The sequence below is a fragment of the Pygocentrus nattereri genome, chromosome 25 (genome assembly GCF_015220715.1).
Source record: "Pygocentrus nattereri isolate fPygNat1 chromosome 25, fPygNat1.pri, whole genome shotgun sequence".
Taxonomy (NCBI): domain Eukaryota; kingdom Metazoa; phylum Chordata; class Actinopteri; order Characiformes; family Serrasalmidae; genus Pygocentrus; species Pygocentrus nattereri.
This window is the reverse complement of record NC_051235.1, coordinates 8153274-8173222: the sequence shown is the minus strand read 5'-3', so window position 1 is coordinate 8173222 and position 19949 is coordinate 8153274. Positions and strand designations below refer to the sequence as shown.

General features: G+C 44.0%; 1 protein-coding gene across 7 annotated transcripts; it reads left to right on the top strand.

Annotated features, from left to right (window-relative positions):
- The first annotated feature begins 6243 nt into the window (after nt 1–6243).
- LOC108425722 (beta-1,3-galactosyltransferase 1-like) lies at nt 6244–11106 on the top strand. Of its 7 annotated transcripts, none has more exons than XM_017694606.2 (4): nt 6244–6568; nt 6772–6836; nt 8179–8247; nt 8537–11106. In XM_017694606.2, exon 4 carries the CDS (start codon nt 8550–8552, stop codon nt 9735–9737), a length of 1188 nt encoding a protein of 395 aa, XP_017550095.1. In that variant the 5' UTR covers nt 6244–6568; nt 6772–6836; nt 8179–8247; nt 8537–8549; the 3' UTR covers nt 9738–11106. The 7 variants fall into 7 exon arrangements, with proteins under 7 accessions (XP_017550095.1, XP_017550093.1, XP_017550092.1 ...); XM_017694604.2 differs by having other exon boundaries at nt 7394–8247; XM_017694603.2 differs by having other exon boundaries at nt 7243–8247.
- The last annotated feature ends 8843 nt before the right edge of the window (nt 11107–19949 follow it).

The following is a 19949-nucleotide window of genomic DNA, read 5'->3' as shown; positions in this document are numbered from 1 at the left end:
ATAGCATGATAAATGTAATATCAATAGACATGAAACACAGCATAGACGTTTCAATAGATACTGAGAGTAGATAGATACTGATAGATACTGATAATAGATTTTAGCTCATCTCGCAAGGTATATTGTTTGAACAAGTAAACAAGTTAGTATGAATACAATTAAAACATTAAACATGTTTTACTGTTACTCTTACACAGCTGAATTATTTGTTATAAGCGCTCGATCCATCAATAAAAGAAGCCTCCTGCATCTTTAATACAGTGATAGGAAACACGAAAACTCTGGACAACGAAATAATAAAGAAGCGGTGCATTTCATTTTGGCACATGGCAGAACTCCTACAGCAGATATGTTGAAAAGTCGTTGCATTAGTCTTAACTACGCTTTCTAATCTAAGCTTACGCGGCTGTATGCAAAAGTATGTGCGCCCCCAGTTGAACTACATGTTGTGTTGATTTTCTATGTGGAAAAAAAAATGAACACATTCTCTGCACATTTTACTGCACAGCTACTGTTTGTTTGTTCAATCTCTAACACTGGGAAAATGTGGCATGTACAAAGATTACATTTATTTTTATTTTCCAATATGCAAAACTCAACAACAAATCGCAAGTGTGTGCTAAAATGTGCAGAAAATCGCAGGATTGAAGTTTGGCTCTAAACCCCTCTGATCATTTGTTTCATATACCTGGTTTATTCTTCACTGCGTTCAAAAAGGGTTCGAAAATGATTCAATCACGAAAGAGTCACAGCACATGTGCGTGTTTTTCTGTGTTAAAGAAACAAAGAGAAAATACAGGATTGTCATGCCTCCCGCCAGCTTAGCAGAGGATAACACGCCTCACTCCGTTCAGAACTACAACTCCCAGAAGCCTCGGGGGTATCACATGGCCACGGACTCGAAACCATCCACCTATCCAGGCTCTGCTTCACCTGATTGTTGATTGTTGATTATTGACACCTGTTCTAGTGCCTATAAAACTTGTGTCCATCTACTGGCCATGTGTTTGGCTTGAAGACGCGATGGCCGTTACGATGCATGAACGCAGCTGAACCAGTTCTATCGGAAAGTGGTTCAGTGCTCTAAGGCGTTTGACACGTGGCTCAATGCTACTGACCAGTTCAATTTCCTACCACGACTGTTTCCTATTCATTGTCATTTCATTCCTATTGAAGTTTAAATAAATCTTTCTTACAACACGCGTGTTGAGTCACATCACACATCTCACTTTGTTTCGGCTGGCTAAATGAAAGCGGGCCCATAATTGAGACCTGGTCTCTTTCCTGACCGAGATCGGTTTAGTTTATGGAGCAATCTCGCTGATGTTTTGTCTCAAACTCCTGACGGTGTAGCTTCAAATTCTGGAGACAAAATATAAAACCTTTTCCCCCCACAGAAACGCAGGAATATTACTTATAGCCTAAAATGTGTACAATTATTTTAAAAGTGAATGATTACATTTCAAAGAAAAAAAAATATTAAACTCATTTACAAAAAATGTGTTAGCATGAAATACATTATTTCTTGGTGTTGTAATACCTGGTTAATATTTCAGCTCAGATAAATCTTTACAAGCTAAATAAAGCTAAACCAGCTAAACGAACTTTAAGTAAACTTATTCAATTGAAATTGAGTTCAATAAAAGTTTTTGTTTGGTTTTTCCAGGTTCCAGATGAGTTGCAAAAATTTTAACACCCTTGCTGAAACCCTTGGCGCGGTCATGGGCTGGAGGTTAGGGATCCAGCCTCGTGACCGGAAGGTCGCTGGTTCAATCCCAATGACTGAGGTGTCCTTGAGCAAGACACCTAACCCCCAACTGCTCCCCGGGTGCTGCGGATTGGGCTGCCCACCGCTCCGGGCAAGTGTGCTCACTGCCCTCGTGTGTGTGTGTGTGCTCACTAGTGTGTATGTGGTGTTTCACTTCATGGATGGGTTAAGTGTGGAGGTGAAATTTCCCTGTTGTGGGACTAATAAGGGTCTCTTAATCTTAAAATGACTTTTTTTGTTGATCTTCTAAGTAAAAATACATAAACACATCCTCCACAGGGCACTTAATTATGATAAATTATAATAATTTTTAGAGCGTAATTTTGATTTATTTGCGGAATATAACCTACTGGAATTTAATGTTTCATTTAGAGGAGTGTGTTCTTTGTAGAGGCTTTGTTAACTTTTTACTTCATCAGCAAAACATTGTAATTTGACCAGAGATGACCAAACTTTCCCATCGTCTCCGTCTGTGAAACAGATAAAAAAAGGAAGTAACATTTCGTGATTAGGGAACAGACGCCTGCCTTCACATATCAAACATACACACACGGTTCAAGTAAAAGCCTTATAGAAGCAGCTCACCTCGTCTCCAATGTTGACAGTCTGACTGTGGGAAGATTCCTTTACTTGGGAGGCTGAGAAAAGAGTGACGTAAAGAATCTAAATCCAGAACTGGCCACGGAAGAATGCAGACTTGCTTATGACCATATAAACACACAGAGGTGCGGGCAGTTACAGCAAATCAGAAAGAGACCTACTGTTCTGTTGTTTCCTCGTCAATCTGATTTACCGGATCATTTACTTACAGTAGGTGGTGGTGGAGGCCAGTCAGCCCAGCAGAGTTGATGCACTATTGGACTGACTGGAATTCGCTAAAAAAGTAGTACAGATGGCTTCCTAAATATGAGAAAGAGAAAAGTCACCAAACTACATGAATAAACATTTATTGTAATGTAATGTAAAATAGTTGTAAATCATTGGGCACTATTTTGCTTCACACCCTCAATGTAACTTTCTTCCATGAATGGATTAAAAAAAAAAAACATTTTAGGACAAAAATCTTTCCTATATCCATCCCACAATGTCTCAGGCTTCAGACAGAGTATTTGTGAGCATTCAATGTAAGAACTTACTTAAAGGAGCTACGAACCATGTTGACCTTGGTGAGCTTCCCCGGAACAGCACATTTCACATCAAACCACTGTCAATGAGTTTATTTAAATCGTGACAATTCCATTTTGGATAAAATCTAGGGAATTCTTATTTAACCTGGGCAAATTCAAATACCACTGTAGCGCACTGTAAACAGATCCATGATTCATAAAACAGGTTAACAGGCAGGCCATGGACAGAATCATAAAGAAAAGAAGATAACGAATTAGAAAGTTCAGAGCACAGTCAAAACCTTCAAAAACCGAAGGGCTGTAAACAGATGACACAGGTAAAAGTAATGACTGAGCAGGGCTACACAGACGCAGACAGTAACAAATAAACTGAGGAGGGGGCATTTATACATCTTCATCAAAGAACCTTTTATCCCGTCCATCTTCAGAACATCGTCCTGCCTGACTGTCTGAGGCTGTGTTTGAGTTCGAAAACATATAAAGAGCGAAACAGAATCTGATTGTTAAATAAGAACTAATGCTAATTTGAAAAAGTGGTTTTAAAATTGCTGTACAGCCCTTACAGCATGTCTACCACCATGCAGGGAGACGAGAGGAACTTACGGGAACCCTGCCAAGAACAGCAGAAAGAGAGGACACTGCATACAGAGATATATTTAAAATACACACAGCAAATACAGTAAATATCCACAGCCTGTAACTGTAAACTAAGACAGTCAATTCAAATCAACTCATCTTTATTTAGTCTCACAAATAGGGATGCACAATGATATTGGAATCATATCAGAGTCAGGAAAGTTCGCTCTTAAAATGTATTGGCATTAGTCAGATGTTTGGATTCGACCAAAGAATGTGTAGGTAAGCTCGACTACTGTTGTCACGATTGGCTCCTCCCACTCCATGTGCCTTTTTGTTTTGGTTTAAGTCCTGCCCCCTGTTTGGTTACTCCGGCCCTGAGTGTGTTCACCTGTCCCTCGTTACCCTTTGTTACTTAAGCCCTGTGTTTGCACTTTGTCTCTGCTGGTCTTTGTATCAGGCTTTGTCCTTGCCTTGTGTGCTGTATTGGTCTACGTTTGTGTGCTTGAGTCTGTTTATAGTTTGTTTGTCATGTCTGGACCCCGATCTGTCCCTATCAGCTCTTTGGCCCTGGACCGTTATGACCCCGATTTTGGATTTGCCCTCAATAAAAGTCACTTACCTCCGCACATGTGTCCAGTATCTCGCTGCCCGTTACAACTGTGCTCAAATGTCTGTATTTTATTCATTTTATTGCATTTGTAATTCTACAAAAATAAATGTTATATTTCTGCCAATTCCTGAAAAATATCCGGTATCAGCATCAGCCCACAATTCCCATATCAGTGCATCCCTACTCACAACTGCACAAAGAACATTAATGCAACACTAACTTTAACACTAACAATGCATTATATTTCACCAATAAAATACCTTCAATAATATTACATATTTTTAAAAAGACATTATATACACAAAGGATATGAAAAAGTCCTGGGTTATCATTGGTTAATATAAATGTCAGGCTAATTCAGTTTCTTTATTCAGTGTTTACTATTGTACAGAGCCCAGCTGGTAACCTCCTATATAAATAATAATGTGTGGCCACGCCTTGGGAACAAGATCCTAATAGACCATTCTAGTCATGCGTCATTCTGTAGTCCTTGTTATGCCCATATTAGGAACTCCGGGTCTAAGCGTCGTTTCTCTGTGGCCGGAATGAATAGGGTTTTCGAAAAGTCGCCTCTATCGCCCCCTGTGTTAAATAAACATGTTCAGAACCCGACACATTTTGTCCTGTGAACATTTTTCTCCTGAATACCACTGGATCCTCTGAATTACGAGGTCGTATAGAGCTATAATACTAATATTGCTAAATACGAGCTAAAGCTACTGCGCATCAATTTGATGTCACTACTATGCTACACGAAGCTAAGGCGGGCTGTAGCGGTGCTCTGACCAGCTGTGCTAACTTATCGAAACGGTCTACCGTAGCGCATATTTACAGGTATACTCGTAAAATAAAACTTCTAGGTAGGATATAGGATATAATTTTCTTTTTCGCCGGCTGCTTGTTCAAATTTCCCTGTTCCACCTTAACATGACTGCTGCACCACTTAAGATGGAACGGGGAAAGTTCAACAAAAAGCTGGCTAATGTCCTGAGAAAATGTCCTCAGAAAAATGTTACCAGCATTAAAATAATAATCCGGATATTCTGAGAGCCTAAATCAGTTCATCGGGGGGGTGAAAACCGGCTTAAGGAGGCCGCCAGTCAAATGACGTGAATCCAGTGCGCACAAGCTTTAGCTCACATATAGCAATATTCATATTCCAATTCTTTAAGGACCTCGTAGTTCAGAGGATCCAGTGCTTTTCGAGAGAACAACGTTCGTGTCGGGTTCTGAACATGTTTATTTAACACAGAGGCGACTTTATGAAAACCCCTATTCATTTTGGCCCTAGAGGAATGAAGCTGAGACCCGGCGTTCCTAATATGGTCATAACAACATGGCAACGACTAGAAAATGACAACACGACTACAGTGGGCTATGCGTGGCCACGACTTAGTAAGGCTTATCTAGGAGCTTGTTCCCGTGCCTTACTAAGTTGTGGCCAGGACTTAGTCATCTTAGTCCCAGGCCTTGCTAAGCCACGGCCACGGTTTATTTTTTATTTCTACATGATATCCCCAGCAGGGCTCCATATTATCGAACATTTACAGTCAAACCTCTCTTGTTCAGTCATGTGGATCTGGTTGTATGGTTGTTTTGCTGTCTGCTTTAGTGGAGCTGCATCTCCAAAATCATCTCCAACGCTGAGATCCCTGCTGTGAGTGAAAGAGCTCCTGAAGCGAGGTGGAGAATCTCCCCGCTCTGCTCTCACTTTTCCAGAGAGGAACCCATCCAGCACAACGTCAGTCTGCCTGTGTTGTGACGGGCAAATAACGTTACTTCTATATATTCTCCCACTACATGTGTTTGATACTGAAACCAGTTTTCCTGTCGTGTGTGGTGAGTAACGGCCTTCGGGCGCAGAAGGGAACCGCGTCACGCCTTGAAGTGTAACGGAGGAGGCCAAATCTCAGCCTCGCCAACTTTCAGTTTGACCTAAATGTTTTCTGTGCTCTCCCATTTTGCCTGCACAGCGCCGAGTGGGCGGTCACTCTTTTTTTGAAGGGGGGGGAGAACAAAACAAACATGCCCCAACATGCACGCGCCGCCGTCCCACCTATAAAACCAACGACAACAAGAAAAAAAAAAAATCAGAGAAGCTCGGATTGCAGATCCCACCACTGTGAGTGCGTTTCAGCAAAGCATTATGGGTCGTGTAGTTTTGTGGACGATTTTAAACTACACGCGTTTGCAGTCACTGCTGCCTTCGTGTGTGTAATCTGTAAACACAGCTTCAGCCAGTGGACTCCTGTTCTTCCTCAACCGAACATGGTAACCGTGAAAACAGTCAATAAAAGCTCAAACGCGCTGTAAAGGTGGTTGCCAGTGTTAGCTGTGAGTGCAGAAAGCAGGAAGAAACCAGATGTCGACAGAAAAACCAACCCCCATCTTGAACACTCAACGTTTGCTCACCCCACCCTCACACACACTCACTCTGCACCTTCCATGGAGTTACACAGCTGTGAAAGGTCTTTACAGGAGACAGTAAGTAGTCAGGATTATCTCTGTTTAATCCACAAATATATTATTGTGACTGAGTTCAACTATTAGAGTGTAACAGTGGACATGGTGGAAATGTTAAAGCCACAGAGTTTCAGGTACAGCCACAAGTTTCAGTTGCCTCAGTAAGGGGAACCTGTGGAGTGTCTGATTTTTCGAGATGTGTCTTCTGTGTCTTTATATTACAGTAAAAGTGGAATTATGAGCTCTGAACGTGGGATGTTGTCACTCGTCACCCTGCTGTGTATTTCAGGTAGGATTATTCTGCTTCTGCTGAACAGCTGTGACTGTACCAGGAGTTATCCTGCTGTGTTGTTCTTTACTAACAAACCTAGATAAGACTAAATTAATGGAATTAATGCCAGGCGACCACTTGCAGCTGTGTGGAGTTCAGCTCCCAGCCACCCTCACCTTTGAAGTGCTTACTTCAACAGTGAGAGCACGTGAAGAATCATATACAGCTGCAAGTGGCCGCTTGGCATTGCGACTGGCTTCTTTTTCTCTGCTGGTTCAGGTTCTCAACATTTGCTGCAGTGTCCCCTCTTCCTGCACTGCCAGCATACCAGTTGCTCCACTGTTACTTGCTCGGGGTCTGCTTGGTACACCATCTCCTCCTTGAGCTACTCAGCAGCATTACACTGTGTTGCTCCCCATGGCAGATCGACTGACCCGTGTGGTGAACTGCATGTGCTGTCTCCGCTCCTTTGGCAGCAGCATGTTCAGGAAGTGCTTCAATGCTAATTCATCCTGCACAGCTTTCTTGAACATTGGTTATGCCTGCCGAACCATCGTACTCTGCCCTCCCTTTAGCCTGACCTCTCCAAGAAGCAGCCGTCGGCACCTGCCCGGAGCATCACTGGGGAGCTGCAGTCAACACCACTAAACCTTAATGTTGTTCAGACAGCAGTTCCACAAGCCCCTGTAGTGCTTTCCTCTCCAGTGTTAAACACAGCTGTGTCACAGTGACTGCTGCCAGGCAACAACTTGCAGCTGTGTGGAGTTCGGCCCACAGGTGCCTTTGTGGTAAGTAGAGTCGCAGCGTCTCTCTGACCACTCTAGCTGGGCTCAGATGCTGAGCCTTGCCCTGCTGTTTCCTTCAGTGCCTTCCCCTGCCAATCTAGCTGGACCTATCAAGGAGGGTCTATGCACTATGGACTCTGACCTCTTTGCCATCTGCCTTTAAGTTTGTTGATGTACTGCTTGGTGGCTGTATCCCATTTCTGACCACTGTTTTTAGAAGGAGACATTGGCTGTACAAGCAAATGCTTTTTTTATTGCACAGGCACGACATAATCTACAGTGATAATTTAGCATACTAGATTAAACTGTAGGCTGAAAAAAGCGAAATAATGGCATTAATTAAAAACAAATAAAAAAAATACAGAGAAATGGTAATTACACTTAAATATGGTTGTGTTGAATGTATGTTGTTGAATAAAGGAGGAGACTGAGCTAAAGACGGTGGTGTCGTAATGCAAAATGCTCAGACACTTGCGAATCTCTGCTGTGCTACTCAACAGCGCAACAGTGTCTCTGCTTAGTCATTTACTTTCCTAGTAAATGTTTGCCTTATCCTGTATTCTGTTATCCTGTAGACCATGCTGCCATGACTTCCCAAACATCAGGAAATATAACAGAACCGGTGACCCTCATATTACTGGCAGGTAAAAGTTTACATTTTTATATCCATTTGTGTGAAAGTGAAGATGTAGAAACTCTTTAACATGTCCTATAATTTCAGTTACAGTCTGTTTTGTCTGAACATTTTATAAACATTAATCGATTGAGTCAGCGGTAGATCAGTAGTTCACGGGGTGTGCTTGAGCAGGGAAATGATCAGACTGATGGACACTGGCAGTTTGAATAAGTTTTTTTTTGTGTGGGTGTATAAAACAAGATATGGTGCAAATGGTGCTTCACTGAGACGACTTCTCTCTTTCTTTTTTCTTTTAGTCCAACCCAAAAAATGGCCGCCGTCAGCCTCAGCAGGTTGCGTTTTCAGAAGCGCTTCATATTATTGCTGTCCATAACCTTCATTGTGTCTGCCACTGTTTTTGTGTCCAAAGTGTGGTTCAGCAATTTCGCCAAGTTTACCACACTTAAAAAAGTCAGAAATCGAACAGTAATAAATATGGCCTGTCTCACGAGACACGACAGAACAATCAAACAACTGATGTCCGATGCCAAACACACCACAAACAGACATAACGTGACGGACATGCTCAGTATGGAGTCCATGACGGCTGTTCCAGTGAAAGAAGCGTCATCCATCTGTTACCATGAAGCGTATCCACACAACTACCGCTTCATCATAGACGAGCCCCATAAGTGTGAACAAGAGAACCCGTTTCTGGTCCTCATGGTTCCAGTGGCTCCGCATGAACTGGAGGCGCGCAACGCCATCCGGAGAACATGGGGTAATGAGAGCGTGGTCCAAAACAAAAACATCACGGTGGTCTTCTCGCTGGGTCTGCCTGGGATTGAGGCTGAGAAACAACAGGAGGAACTAAGGCTGGAAAACCAGCTGTACCATGATCTCATCCAGAGCGACTTCATGGACTCATACCTCAACTTGACGATAAAGACCATGGTAATCATGGACTGGCTGGCCACACGTTGCCCACAGGCATCCTACGCCATGAAGATCGACTCTGACATGTTCTTGAATCTGGAGAACTTGATGAGCTTGTTGCTGAGACCTGATACTCCTAAAGAAGACTATATTACAGGAAAGGTTATGTGGAATGTACCGGTCATCCGGGACAAGAACTCCAAGTGGTATGTGCCAGAGGAATTATATGATGAAGACTACTACCCAACATACCTGCTGGGGATGGGTTATGTCTTCTCCAATGACCTTTCAGGGAAGATTGTTAAGGTTTCAAAAGAAATTAAGCCGTTTAACATAGAGGATGCATACGTGGGTGCCTGTGTGGAACGAATAGGAATTTCACCTTCAGACCCTCCCAATCCCTCCCAGTTTAAGGACTATTTTAGCGGTAGGTATAAACGAAAAGAGTTTGCCAGTGTGATCACCACCATCCTTCACTCCCCACAGCAGCTGATCACATTCTGGCAGGACCTAAAGGGCCCACATGAACGACTTGGAGTTGAAAGACTCATAACTGATGATATTTGGGATATATTTGGCTGACATTTTCTTGCATTGCTTTTGCAGTAGCTATATGGCAGAAGTCCTCTATCTTCACAGTTTAATCAGAACTGAAAAAAAGCTGCTTGCATAGCTATTTAGTCCCTTCAGACTAGTACTTGATAGAACCACCTTCTGCTGCAATAACAGCTTCCGACCAGCTTTGCACCCTGTTTGGGAAAGATTTTCACCCGTTCTTCTTGGTAGATTTGCTTCTTGTTATTCGGGTTTGTTGGATGGTCCATGTGGATGACAATTTACTGATAGTGCCATAGATTTGTGATTCGATTGGACTTGGTCCAAAACAGGGTGTGTCAAAAGTCACAGGACACTGTTTTATTTTATTTTTTATTCTGTCACAAGCCTCAGTGGTGCTGTGCTGAAGGTGGTGTTTGTTGTGGATTTTCTCAGCATACACAATTTGTTTGAGATGACCCCAGAGATAAAAGTTGATAATAAAATAAAATAAAACGGTGCCCTGTAGAACATTCACCTGTTTTGTTGCTCAGCTACTCCTGCATTGTTTTGTCTTTATGCTTTGGATCACTGTCCTGCTGAAAGGTCTGGCAGGTATCTCTTTGTATTTTGCACCATTTGTACTTCAGTTTTAATAAGATGCCCAGTCCCCACTGAGGAAAAGCATCTCCACCAACATGAGGCTCCTCACAACATTATGCTGATGGTGTTTGTTGGGCACTGAACAGTGTTAGGTTTGCACCACACATAAAACTTTGAATCTTGGCCATACATACACAAAACATTATCCCACATGTCCAGACATGTTATGATTTCTTCTACCCACCCTCTTATACAGGCCAATTATATGCAGGGCTCTTGATGTTGTTTCCTGGTGCACCTTCACTCCAGTCTCAGCCACTGAGCTCTGTAGCTCTTTCAGAGTGAGTGTTGCCGTCTCTGTGGCGTCTGTTACAGACTCCCCCTCCTGCTTTCTTGCTAAGTTTTGAGAGACAGCCTTGTCCAGGCAGTGTCTGGGTGATATGATGCAGCTTCCATTTGCTCATAGTTAATTGACCAGTTCTCAAAATGATCCAGACACTTGGATTTTATTTTGTGACTGTCAGATTCACAGTTTAATAAATCAGACTTGAGCTAAGGGGGTCCTTTATCCAGTAAAGGTGAACTTTCTAAATAATTCACAAGCAGAGGCCACTTGTAAGCATCTTGTGTCCTCATATGGAAATGATGAGCTTCCACATCACAGGGGCTGAATATTTATGCAAGCAGCATTTTTTATATACACTGCTCAAAAAATAAAGGGAACACTCAAATAACACATCCTAGATCTGAATGAATGAAATATTCTCATTGAATACTTTGTTCTGTACAAAGTTGAATGTGCTGACAACAAAATCACACAAAAATCATCAATGGAAATCAAATTTATTAACCAATGGAGGCCTGGATTTGGAGTCACACACAAAATTAAAGTGGAAAAACACACGACAGGCTGATCCAACTTTGATGTAATGTCCTTAAAGCAAGTCAAAATGAGGCTCAGTATTGCGTGTGGCCTCCACGTGCCTGTATGACCTCCCTACGATGCCTGAGGATCTCATCTCGGTACCTAATGGCAGTCAGGCTACCTGTGGTGAGCACATGGAGCGCTGTGTGGGCCTCCAAAGAAATGCCACCCCACACCATTACTGACCCACTGCCAAACTGGTCAGTAATGTGCCATCCTGGATGAGCTGCACTACCTGAGCCACTTGTGTGGGTTGTAGAGTCCGTCTCCCGCTACCACGAGTGTGAAAGCACCACCAACATGCAAAAGTGACCAAAACATCAGCCAGAAAGCAGAAAGGTACTGAGAAGTGGTCTGTGGTCCCCACCTGCAGAACCACTCCTTTATTGAGTGTGTCTTGCTAATTGCCAATAATTTCCACCTGTTGTCTGTTCCATTTGCACAACAGCTGTGAAATTGATTGTCAGTGTTGCTTCCTAAGTGGACAGTTTGATTTCACAGAAGTTTGATTTACTTGGAGTTATATTGTGTTGTTTAAGTGTTCCCTTTATTTTTTTGAGCAGGGTATATTCATAAAAACCACTATCACTTTACAAATATTTTCTTAAAAAAAAACCACTATTGCTTTACGTACATTTTCATAAAAAAACCACTATCACTTTACAAATATTAAAAAAATAACCACTATCGCTTTAAAATAATTATCAGGAGTCTCTTTGACACAGCACAAAATATCAGTTTCACTTGTAAACTAGTGTTCAGCCCCCTTAAATGACTTTTAAGGGGGGGTTGAATACTTTTGCAAGACACACACAAGGGTGTGTGTGTGTGTGTGTGTGTGTGTGTGTGTGTGTATGCTGGCATAAATAAATGCCCTGTGCAGCAGAATACAGTGTTTGTGTTTATTGAGTTCTGTGGCTTCATTCATTCTCATTCATCAGTGTGACATATCAAGTCTTCACAAGCATCTGAGTGGCCATATCAAAAGGATACAATTAGGGCTGTGATCAACTCTGCGTAATAATCACCAGTTAATCTGTATAGCACACAGCTTCTTGTTATCACTTGAAAACAAATTCAAGATCTTGATGATGATGGTTCTACTTTGGTTTATTTATTCATTTATTTATGCTGAGAGGACTTTGCCTGAGCCTGCGACATAACATTAACACAAACATGTCACCAGAGATATTCTGATTTATCACTACAGATCATGTGGAGTAATATGTGGCATGTTATCATTACCAGTGACTGTCATGGCCGTTGCCATCATTTCTGATGGCACATGCAGATTTTGTTGGACTAACTGTAGTTGTCCAGTCGTCATGACTGGAGGTGGAAAACGGTTCATAACTACTGAGGAAGGAAATTACCCTGAACAGGTTAAGAGGGTAATCTTGCCAAATTGGTCTGTCTTGCTGTAATTAAGCAGTGCGTTTTTATTTCCTTTATCCAAGACAGAACTGTAGACATATGACACTTGGTGATGCACATATGAGATGCCAGTTCTGTGTCACCCAGAACACAGTCACTTCTGATACTGCACACCTGGAAATTACTGTGTTCTGCTTGTAGTTTAAAAAAAAAAAAAGATAATATTTTTATTTATATAGCACCTTTCATGCCGGAGTCAGCTTAAAGTAAATTAAACAGTAAAGTAAACAGTAACACAAGAAATTAGAAGTATTAATTTTGAATCACAGAAAATGACACAGGTCAAACTGAAAGATAAATACCATGAGTTGTAGAACTTTAAACAAACACTAAGTTATAAAGATACGTTTTTAGAGTGAGCACTGAGCTTGACTGTATAATAAAAGGTGAATGGAGCTCCACAGCTTAGAACACAGAATAACAAAGGGTCTCTCCACATTTTCTGTATTTTACAGAAGGTATTTGAAGAAGCCTCTCCTTGGATCACCACCTTATCGTGGTGGAGGGGTTTGCGTGCTTGAATGATCTTAGGAGCTATGTTGTCTGGAGCAAAAGCTCCTGATAGGGTCTCCCATGGCAAACTGGTCCTAGGTGACAGGTCAGACAAAGTGTGATCCATAATAACCCCTATGAAGACACAAAAGCAGGACTTGTGTACCCTGCCCGGAACAGGGTTACCGGGGCCCCACCCTGGAGCCAGGCCTGGGGGAGGGGCTCGCCAGCGAGCGTCTGGTGGCCGGGCATTTACTCATGGCGCGCGGCCGGGCCCAGCCCGAAGGAGTTACATGAGTCCCCCCTCCCATCGACCCACCACCAATGGGAGGGGCAGTAGTAGGGGTTCGGTGCGTTGTGGATCGGGCAGTGTCCGAAGGCGTGGGCCTTGGCGTTCTGATCCTCGGTTGCTGAAACTGGCTTTTGGAACTTGGAACGTTACCTCACTGGCGGGGAAGGAGCCTGAGTTGGTGCGCGAGGTTGAGAGATACCGGCTAGATATAGTCGGGCTCACCTCAACACACAGCTTGGGCTCTGGGTCCAATCTCCTTGAGAGGGGCTGGACTTTATTCTTTTCTGGAGTTGCCCATGGTGAGAGGCAGGTGTGGGCTTTCTCATAGCCCCTCGACTCGGTGCCTGTATGTTGGGGTTTTCTCCGGTGGACGAGAGGGTAGCTTCCCTACGCCTTCGGGTTGGGGAACGGGTCCTGACTGCTGTCTGTGCTTATGCACCGAACAGCAGTTCAGAGTACCCAGCCTTCTTAGAGTCCTTGGGAAGGGTGCTTGAAAGTGCTCCTCCTGGAGACTCTATTGTCCTACTGGGGGACTTCAACGCTCACGTGGGCAATGACAGTGAGACCTGGAGGGGTGTGATTGGGAGGAATGGCCTCTCTGATCTGAACCCGAGTGGTGTTCATTTTTGGACTTCTGTGCAAACCACAGTTTGTCCATCACGAACACCATGTTTGAACACAAGGATGTCCATAAGTGCACATGGCACCAGGACACCCTAGGCCGCAGTTCAATGATTGACTTTGTAGTCGTGTCATCGGACTTGCGGCCATGTGTTTTGGACACTCGGGTAAAGAGAGGAGCTGAGCTGTCAACTGATCACCACCTGGTGGTGAGTTGGATCAGGTGGTGGGGGAAGATGCCGGTCAGACCAGGCAAGCCCAAACGTATAGTGAGGGTTTGCTGGGAACGTCTAGCAGAAGAACCTGTCAGATTGATCTTCAACTCACACCTCCGTCAGAACTTTGACCAGATATCGGGGGAGGTGGGGGACATTGACTCAGAATGGGCCATGTTCCGTTCCTCCATTGCTGAAGCGGCTGACTGTAGCTGTGGCCGTAAGGTAGTTGGTGCCTGTAGGGGCGGTAATCCTCTTACCCGGTGGTGGACACCCCAGGTGAGAGATGCCGTCAAGCTGAAGAAGGAGTCCTACCGGGCATGGTTGGCCTGTGGGACACCAGAGGCAGCTGGCAGGTATCGAAAGGCCAAGCGATCTGCGGCTTCAGTTGTCGCCAAGGCAAAAACCCGTGTATGGGAGGAGTTTGGTGAGGCCTTGGAAAGTGATTTTAAGTCGGCTCCGAAAAGATTCTGGCAAACCGTCAGGCGACTCAGAAGGGGAAAGCAGTGTGCCACTAGCACTGTATATAGTGGAGATGGTGTGCTGCTGACTTCGACTGAAGAGGTCATTGGGCGGTGGAAGGAATACTTTGAGGACCTTCTCAATCCCACCGACACATTCTCCAGTGAGGAGGCTGAGTCTGGGGACATGGGAATAGGCTTGTCCATTACTGAGGCCGAAGTCGCTAAGGTAGTTAAGAAGCTCCTTGGTGGCAAGGCTCCAGGGGTGGATGAGATCCGCCCTGAGTTCCTCAAGGCTCTGGATGTTGTGGGGCTGTCTTGGCTGACACGCCTTTTCAACATTGCGTGGACATCGGGGGCGGTGCCACTGGATTGGCAGACTGGGGTGGTGGTGCCTCTTTTTAAAAAAGGGGACCGGAGGGTGTGTTCCAACTACAGGGGAATCACACTCCTCAGCCTCCCTGGCAAGGTCTATGCAGGGGTACTGGAGAAGAGAGTCCGGCTTATAGTCGAACCTCGGATCCAGGAGGAACAGTGCGGGTTCCGCCCTGGTTGTGGAACACTGGACCAACTCTTCACCCTCTCCAGGATTCTGGAGGGTTCATGGGAGTTTGCCCAACCAGTCCATATGTGCTTTGTGGATCTGGAGAAGGCATTCGACTGTGTTCCCCGGGGTATTCTGTGGGAGGTGCTTCGGGAGTACGGGGTACATGGCTCTTTGCTACGAGCCATTCAGGCCCTGTACAAACAAAGCTGGAGTTTGGTTCGCATAGCCGGCAGTAAGTCAGACTCGTTCCCAGTGAGAGTTGGACTCCGTCAGGGCTGCCCTTTGTCACCGATTCTATTCATAATTTTTATGGATAGAATTTCTAGGCGCAGTCAAGGGATGGAGGGTGTCCGGTTTGGTGACCTCAGGGTCACATCGCTGCTGTTTGCAGATGATGTGGTCCTATTGGGGACATCAGGCCGCGAACTTCAGCTTTCGCTGGATCGGTTTGCAGCCGAGTGTGAAGCGGCTGGGATGAGAATCAGTACCTCTAAATCCGAGACCATGGTTCTCAGGCGGAAAAGGGTGGAGAGCCCTCTCTGGGTCGGGGATAGGCTCTTGCCTCAAGTGGTTCAAGTATCTCGGGGTCTTGTTCACGAGTGATGGTACAAGGGAGCAGGAGATTGACAGGCGGATTGGTGCTGGGTCAGCAGTGATGCGGGCTCTTTACTGGTCTGTTGTGGTAAAGAAAGAGCTGAGCCATAAGGCAAGGCTCTCGATTTACCGGTCGATCTACGTTCCCACCCTCACTTATGGTCATGAGCTTTGGGTAATGACCGAAAGAATAAGATCGCGAATACAAGCGGCCGAAATGAGTTTCCTCCGCAGGGTGTCTGGACTCTCCCTTAGAGATAGGGTGAGAAGTTCAGTCATCCGGGAGGGACTCGGAGTAGAGCCGCTGCTTCTTCACGTCGAGAGGAGCCAGCTGAGGTGGTTCGGGCATCTGGTTAGGATGCCTCCTGGACGCCTCCCTTGGGAGGTGTCACAGGTGAGTCCACCTGGGAGGAGCCCCCGGGGAAGACCCAGGACACGCTGGCGCGACTATATCGCCCAGCTGGCCTGGGAGCGCCTCGGAATCCCCCTTGGAGAGCTGGTGGAAGTGGCTGGGGAAAGGGAGGTCTGGGCTTCATTGCTTAGGATGCTGCCCCCGCGACCCGAACCCGGGAGAAGTGGAAGATAATGGATGGATGGATGGATATTTGAAGAAGGTCAGTATCTGCAGATCTAAGATTGTGTGCTGGAATATAAACAGACTCTCCTTGTAGCAAATACATGAACACGTTTCTCTGCGTTGCTCTGAGAGAGAAGAGAGAGAATATATATATATATAAATAACTGGAAATGACCTTTTTAACATTTAAAGTAATAGTAAAATGGGAACATTTGCTGACTTACACAATTATTAAACAAAACCACACACCCTATAACAACCAACCTGTTATACTGCATGGCTCAAACTAGACACAATATCACAGTTAAACCTACAAAACAAATTAACTTTATAAAAACTAATAATATAAAACAAAACAGTGGTTACAGGCAAATATGGGCTCCTGCTATGCCAGATCACTTCTCTAGACACAGATGTCAGCAAGTCCAGGCCAGGCAGGAGGAACCTAGCTCAGAAAACATTACACACTAATTAAAACAAAAAATTTAATTTGGATTCACTAACATTCAAATTCATACACGTGAACCTTTTAAACTGGCAACGCTTTAGTGTCAAACCTTTTCCTCCTAACGAAGTAGTCGTTTACACACAGTTTAGTAAAATAAGACACAGTGTTAGCCGATGGGGCTTCTTGCAATTCAGCACTAGACCAGCAAAAGTACAGTAACAAAGAAAACGTAAGATAATTGACATTAAGAGAAAGTGAATCATGCAAGTGATACTATAATTTAAATAAACAAATCTCAAACATTTTAGCATTTATTAACATAAACAGCAGCATTGTATAGTAATAACAGAGTATATAGTTGAATAGGAATTAAGAAGTACACATTCAACCCCTCCTCCACATACAACCATTTCCCCAAAAAGTAAATAAAAACAGCTGAATGATGTGCAAATGATCTCAACCCTATATTTAACTGAAAATAGTATCGGAATTAATCACATTTTCTTTTGAAGTTTGGAGCTGGAACCTTTGTATTCGCGTGTTCTAGCACGCCAGTAAATCTGATGCACAAGCAACATCCGCAAACAACAATGATGGACGACGAAGCTGCTTCTCTTGGTCCACTGAGGGACAACTTTAGCTTTAAAAAACGTCCTGACGGGACTTTCGAAAAGACTACTGTTGTATAGAAGTTGTGCTTGTCACCGTTTGCTTATCACCGAAGCTACTCAAGCCTAAAATACCATCTCAATGCAAAATATGTTGCGGCAAGCAAAGCAGACCCCACAGCTGATTTCAGCGCCCCCAGCAGCGGTAAATAACCACTCCAGCCAGCCCACATTGGACCAGGTGACAGGTTTCAGGGCCAAAATAAGTAAGTCTACGTCTGAAAAATTAAACAACTCCCTGGCTAAATGGATCGCAACAGACTGTAGGCCGCTTTCGGTGGTAGAGGACAGGGGGCTACAGTCTGTGTTAGATGGCGACATCGGACCCTGCTCACGAACTCCCGTGTAGGAAACCCATGGCGGGTAAGATCAGGCAGCTTTATGATGAAGTAAAGCAGTAAAAACAAGATATATTGAATGCAGTTGATTGTGTTGCATTAACATGGGACCTTTGGACTTTCCGTCAGCAATTCTAACTACCTTGGCGTGGCCGCGCACACAGTATGCGTCATTAACAAAGTATGGCGATTAGCATCTTTCGCCCTCACTGTAGAGAAAGTCAACAGCAGACATTATGCAAGGCACTTAAGGGCACTTGACCAGGAAAATGAACTCCTAATCCAGGATGTTTCCACAAGGTGGCTACCTTGGCGTGGCCGCGCACACAGTATGCGTCATTAACAAAGTATGGCGATTAGCATCTTTCGCCCTCACTGTAGAGAAAGTCAACAGCAGACATTATGCAAGGCACTTAAGGGCACTTGACCAGGAAAATGAACCCCTAATCCAGGATGTTTCCACAAGGTGGAAGCAATAAACATGTTTGTTGTTAAGAATATACGTGTGTTCATTCAAAATTTTAGTAGCAAAATCATTTTTGTTGTCATCATCAGATCTTTTAACACCACTAAGCATTTGGGACCTGAGGAGACCAATTCCTGCAGTTTTGAAAGTGAAATGTTTTCCCCATTATTCTTCAACATAGGAGCTCAACTCCTCAGCAGTTTGGGGTGTCCTTGGTCATATTTTTCATTTCATAATGTGCCATGTTTTCAACAGGTAACAGTCCAGGACTGCAGACTGGCCAGTTTAGCACTGGGACGCTTACTACAAAGCCATGTTGTTGTAATGAGCAGAGTTGGGTTTGGCATTGTCTTGCTGAAATAAGCAAGATGTTCCCTGGAAGAGACGTCATCTGGATGGCAGGATATGTTCCTCCAAAGAACTTGTGTATATACATCGTTCAGCATTAATGGTGCCTTCACAGATGTGCAAGTCACCCATGCCATGTGCACTAAAACTCCAATACTATGACAGAGGCTGTCTTTTGAACTGTGCACTGGTAACAAGCAGGATGGTCCCTCTCCTCTCCAGGATTACCAAAAGAATTTCTGACTTTGATTTGACAGACCTCAGGACACTGTTCCACTTCGCCTCAGTCCATCTTGGGTCAGGCTCAGAGAAGGCAGCGGTGTTGTTTCATAATCCAGTTTATATTGTTTCCTTCCTTTTAGTTTCACAGTTTTTAAAAGGTCCTAAAACGTGTTGCTGGCAGCGAATTAAAAATGGGCACATAGTCGAAAAACAAAAGTTCAGCTGCAACATTTGATACATTGTCTTTGTGCATGTAATTGCATTCTGTTTTTATTTATATTATGCAGAGCGTCTCAAAGTTTTTTTTGGTTTTTTTTTGGTAACAGTGCTGTACATAGAGTTTAGTGTAGAGAAAACAAAAGGCTGAATGATCCTGTAAACTCCAACTCCTTCAAGTTCTCATGAAGCCACTCCACAACACGGACTGAAAGGGCAGAGAAAACACAAATAAATGAGAAATAAAATTGACCGATTTTTACATGGTCATTTTTTACAAAAACATTATGGACTGCATTGTCCAACTCAAGCCAGCGACTCCAAGGTTGCTGAGAACAGATGGGAGGGTCTTGTGGTTCACCATATGTTGAAACCCTTAGAGAGCTTCTCAGATCAATGCTATGAGGGCAGTTTCTGTGGAGTGCACCACTTTGAAGCCTGAAAAAGGGAGATGCTTGGTTATAGATTGCGCATTTAAAAATTTGAGAGGAAAGAAAGGAGTGAATCTGGTCAAGAGCTGCTGACATCAGAGCTGGCAAGCAGGACATTCTCAAAGACCTGATGACAAAGAGCTGCCTATGAGGAGTGATGAAGGACAGCAGGTCCATGGAGATTGACTGGAGCAGTGTGTATTGATCATCTGTGAAGAGCACAGCAGAGCAGAAGGTGAGCATTATAAGAAAGTGATGATCTGAGAAATTGTTGTTACAATGATATCCAATGCTGAGGTAGGCCTGTGAATATCACATCCAGATCAATTGCTGCTCTAGACTGGCAGGAACCAGAATACTTG

What these genes read in the sequence shown, in the direction of transcription:
- LOC108425722 (XM_017694604.2), top strand. Translation starts at nt 8,144, where the DNA reads ATGTTTGCCTTATCCTGTATTCTGTTATCCTGTAGACCATGCTGCCAT. An exon ending in GACCCTCATATTACTGGCAG is followed by an intron (nt 8,248 to 8,536) that starts GTAAAAGTTTAC and finishes TTTTTCTTTTAG; the next exon opens with TCCAACCCAAAAAATGGCCG.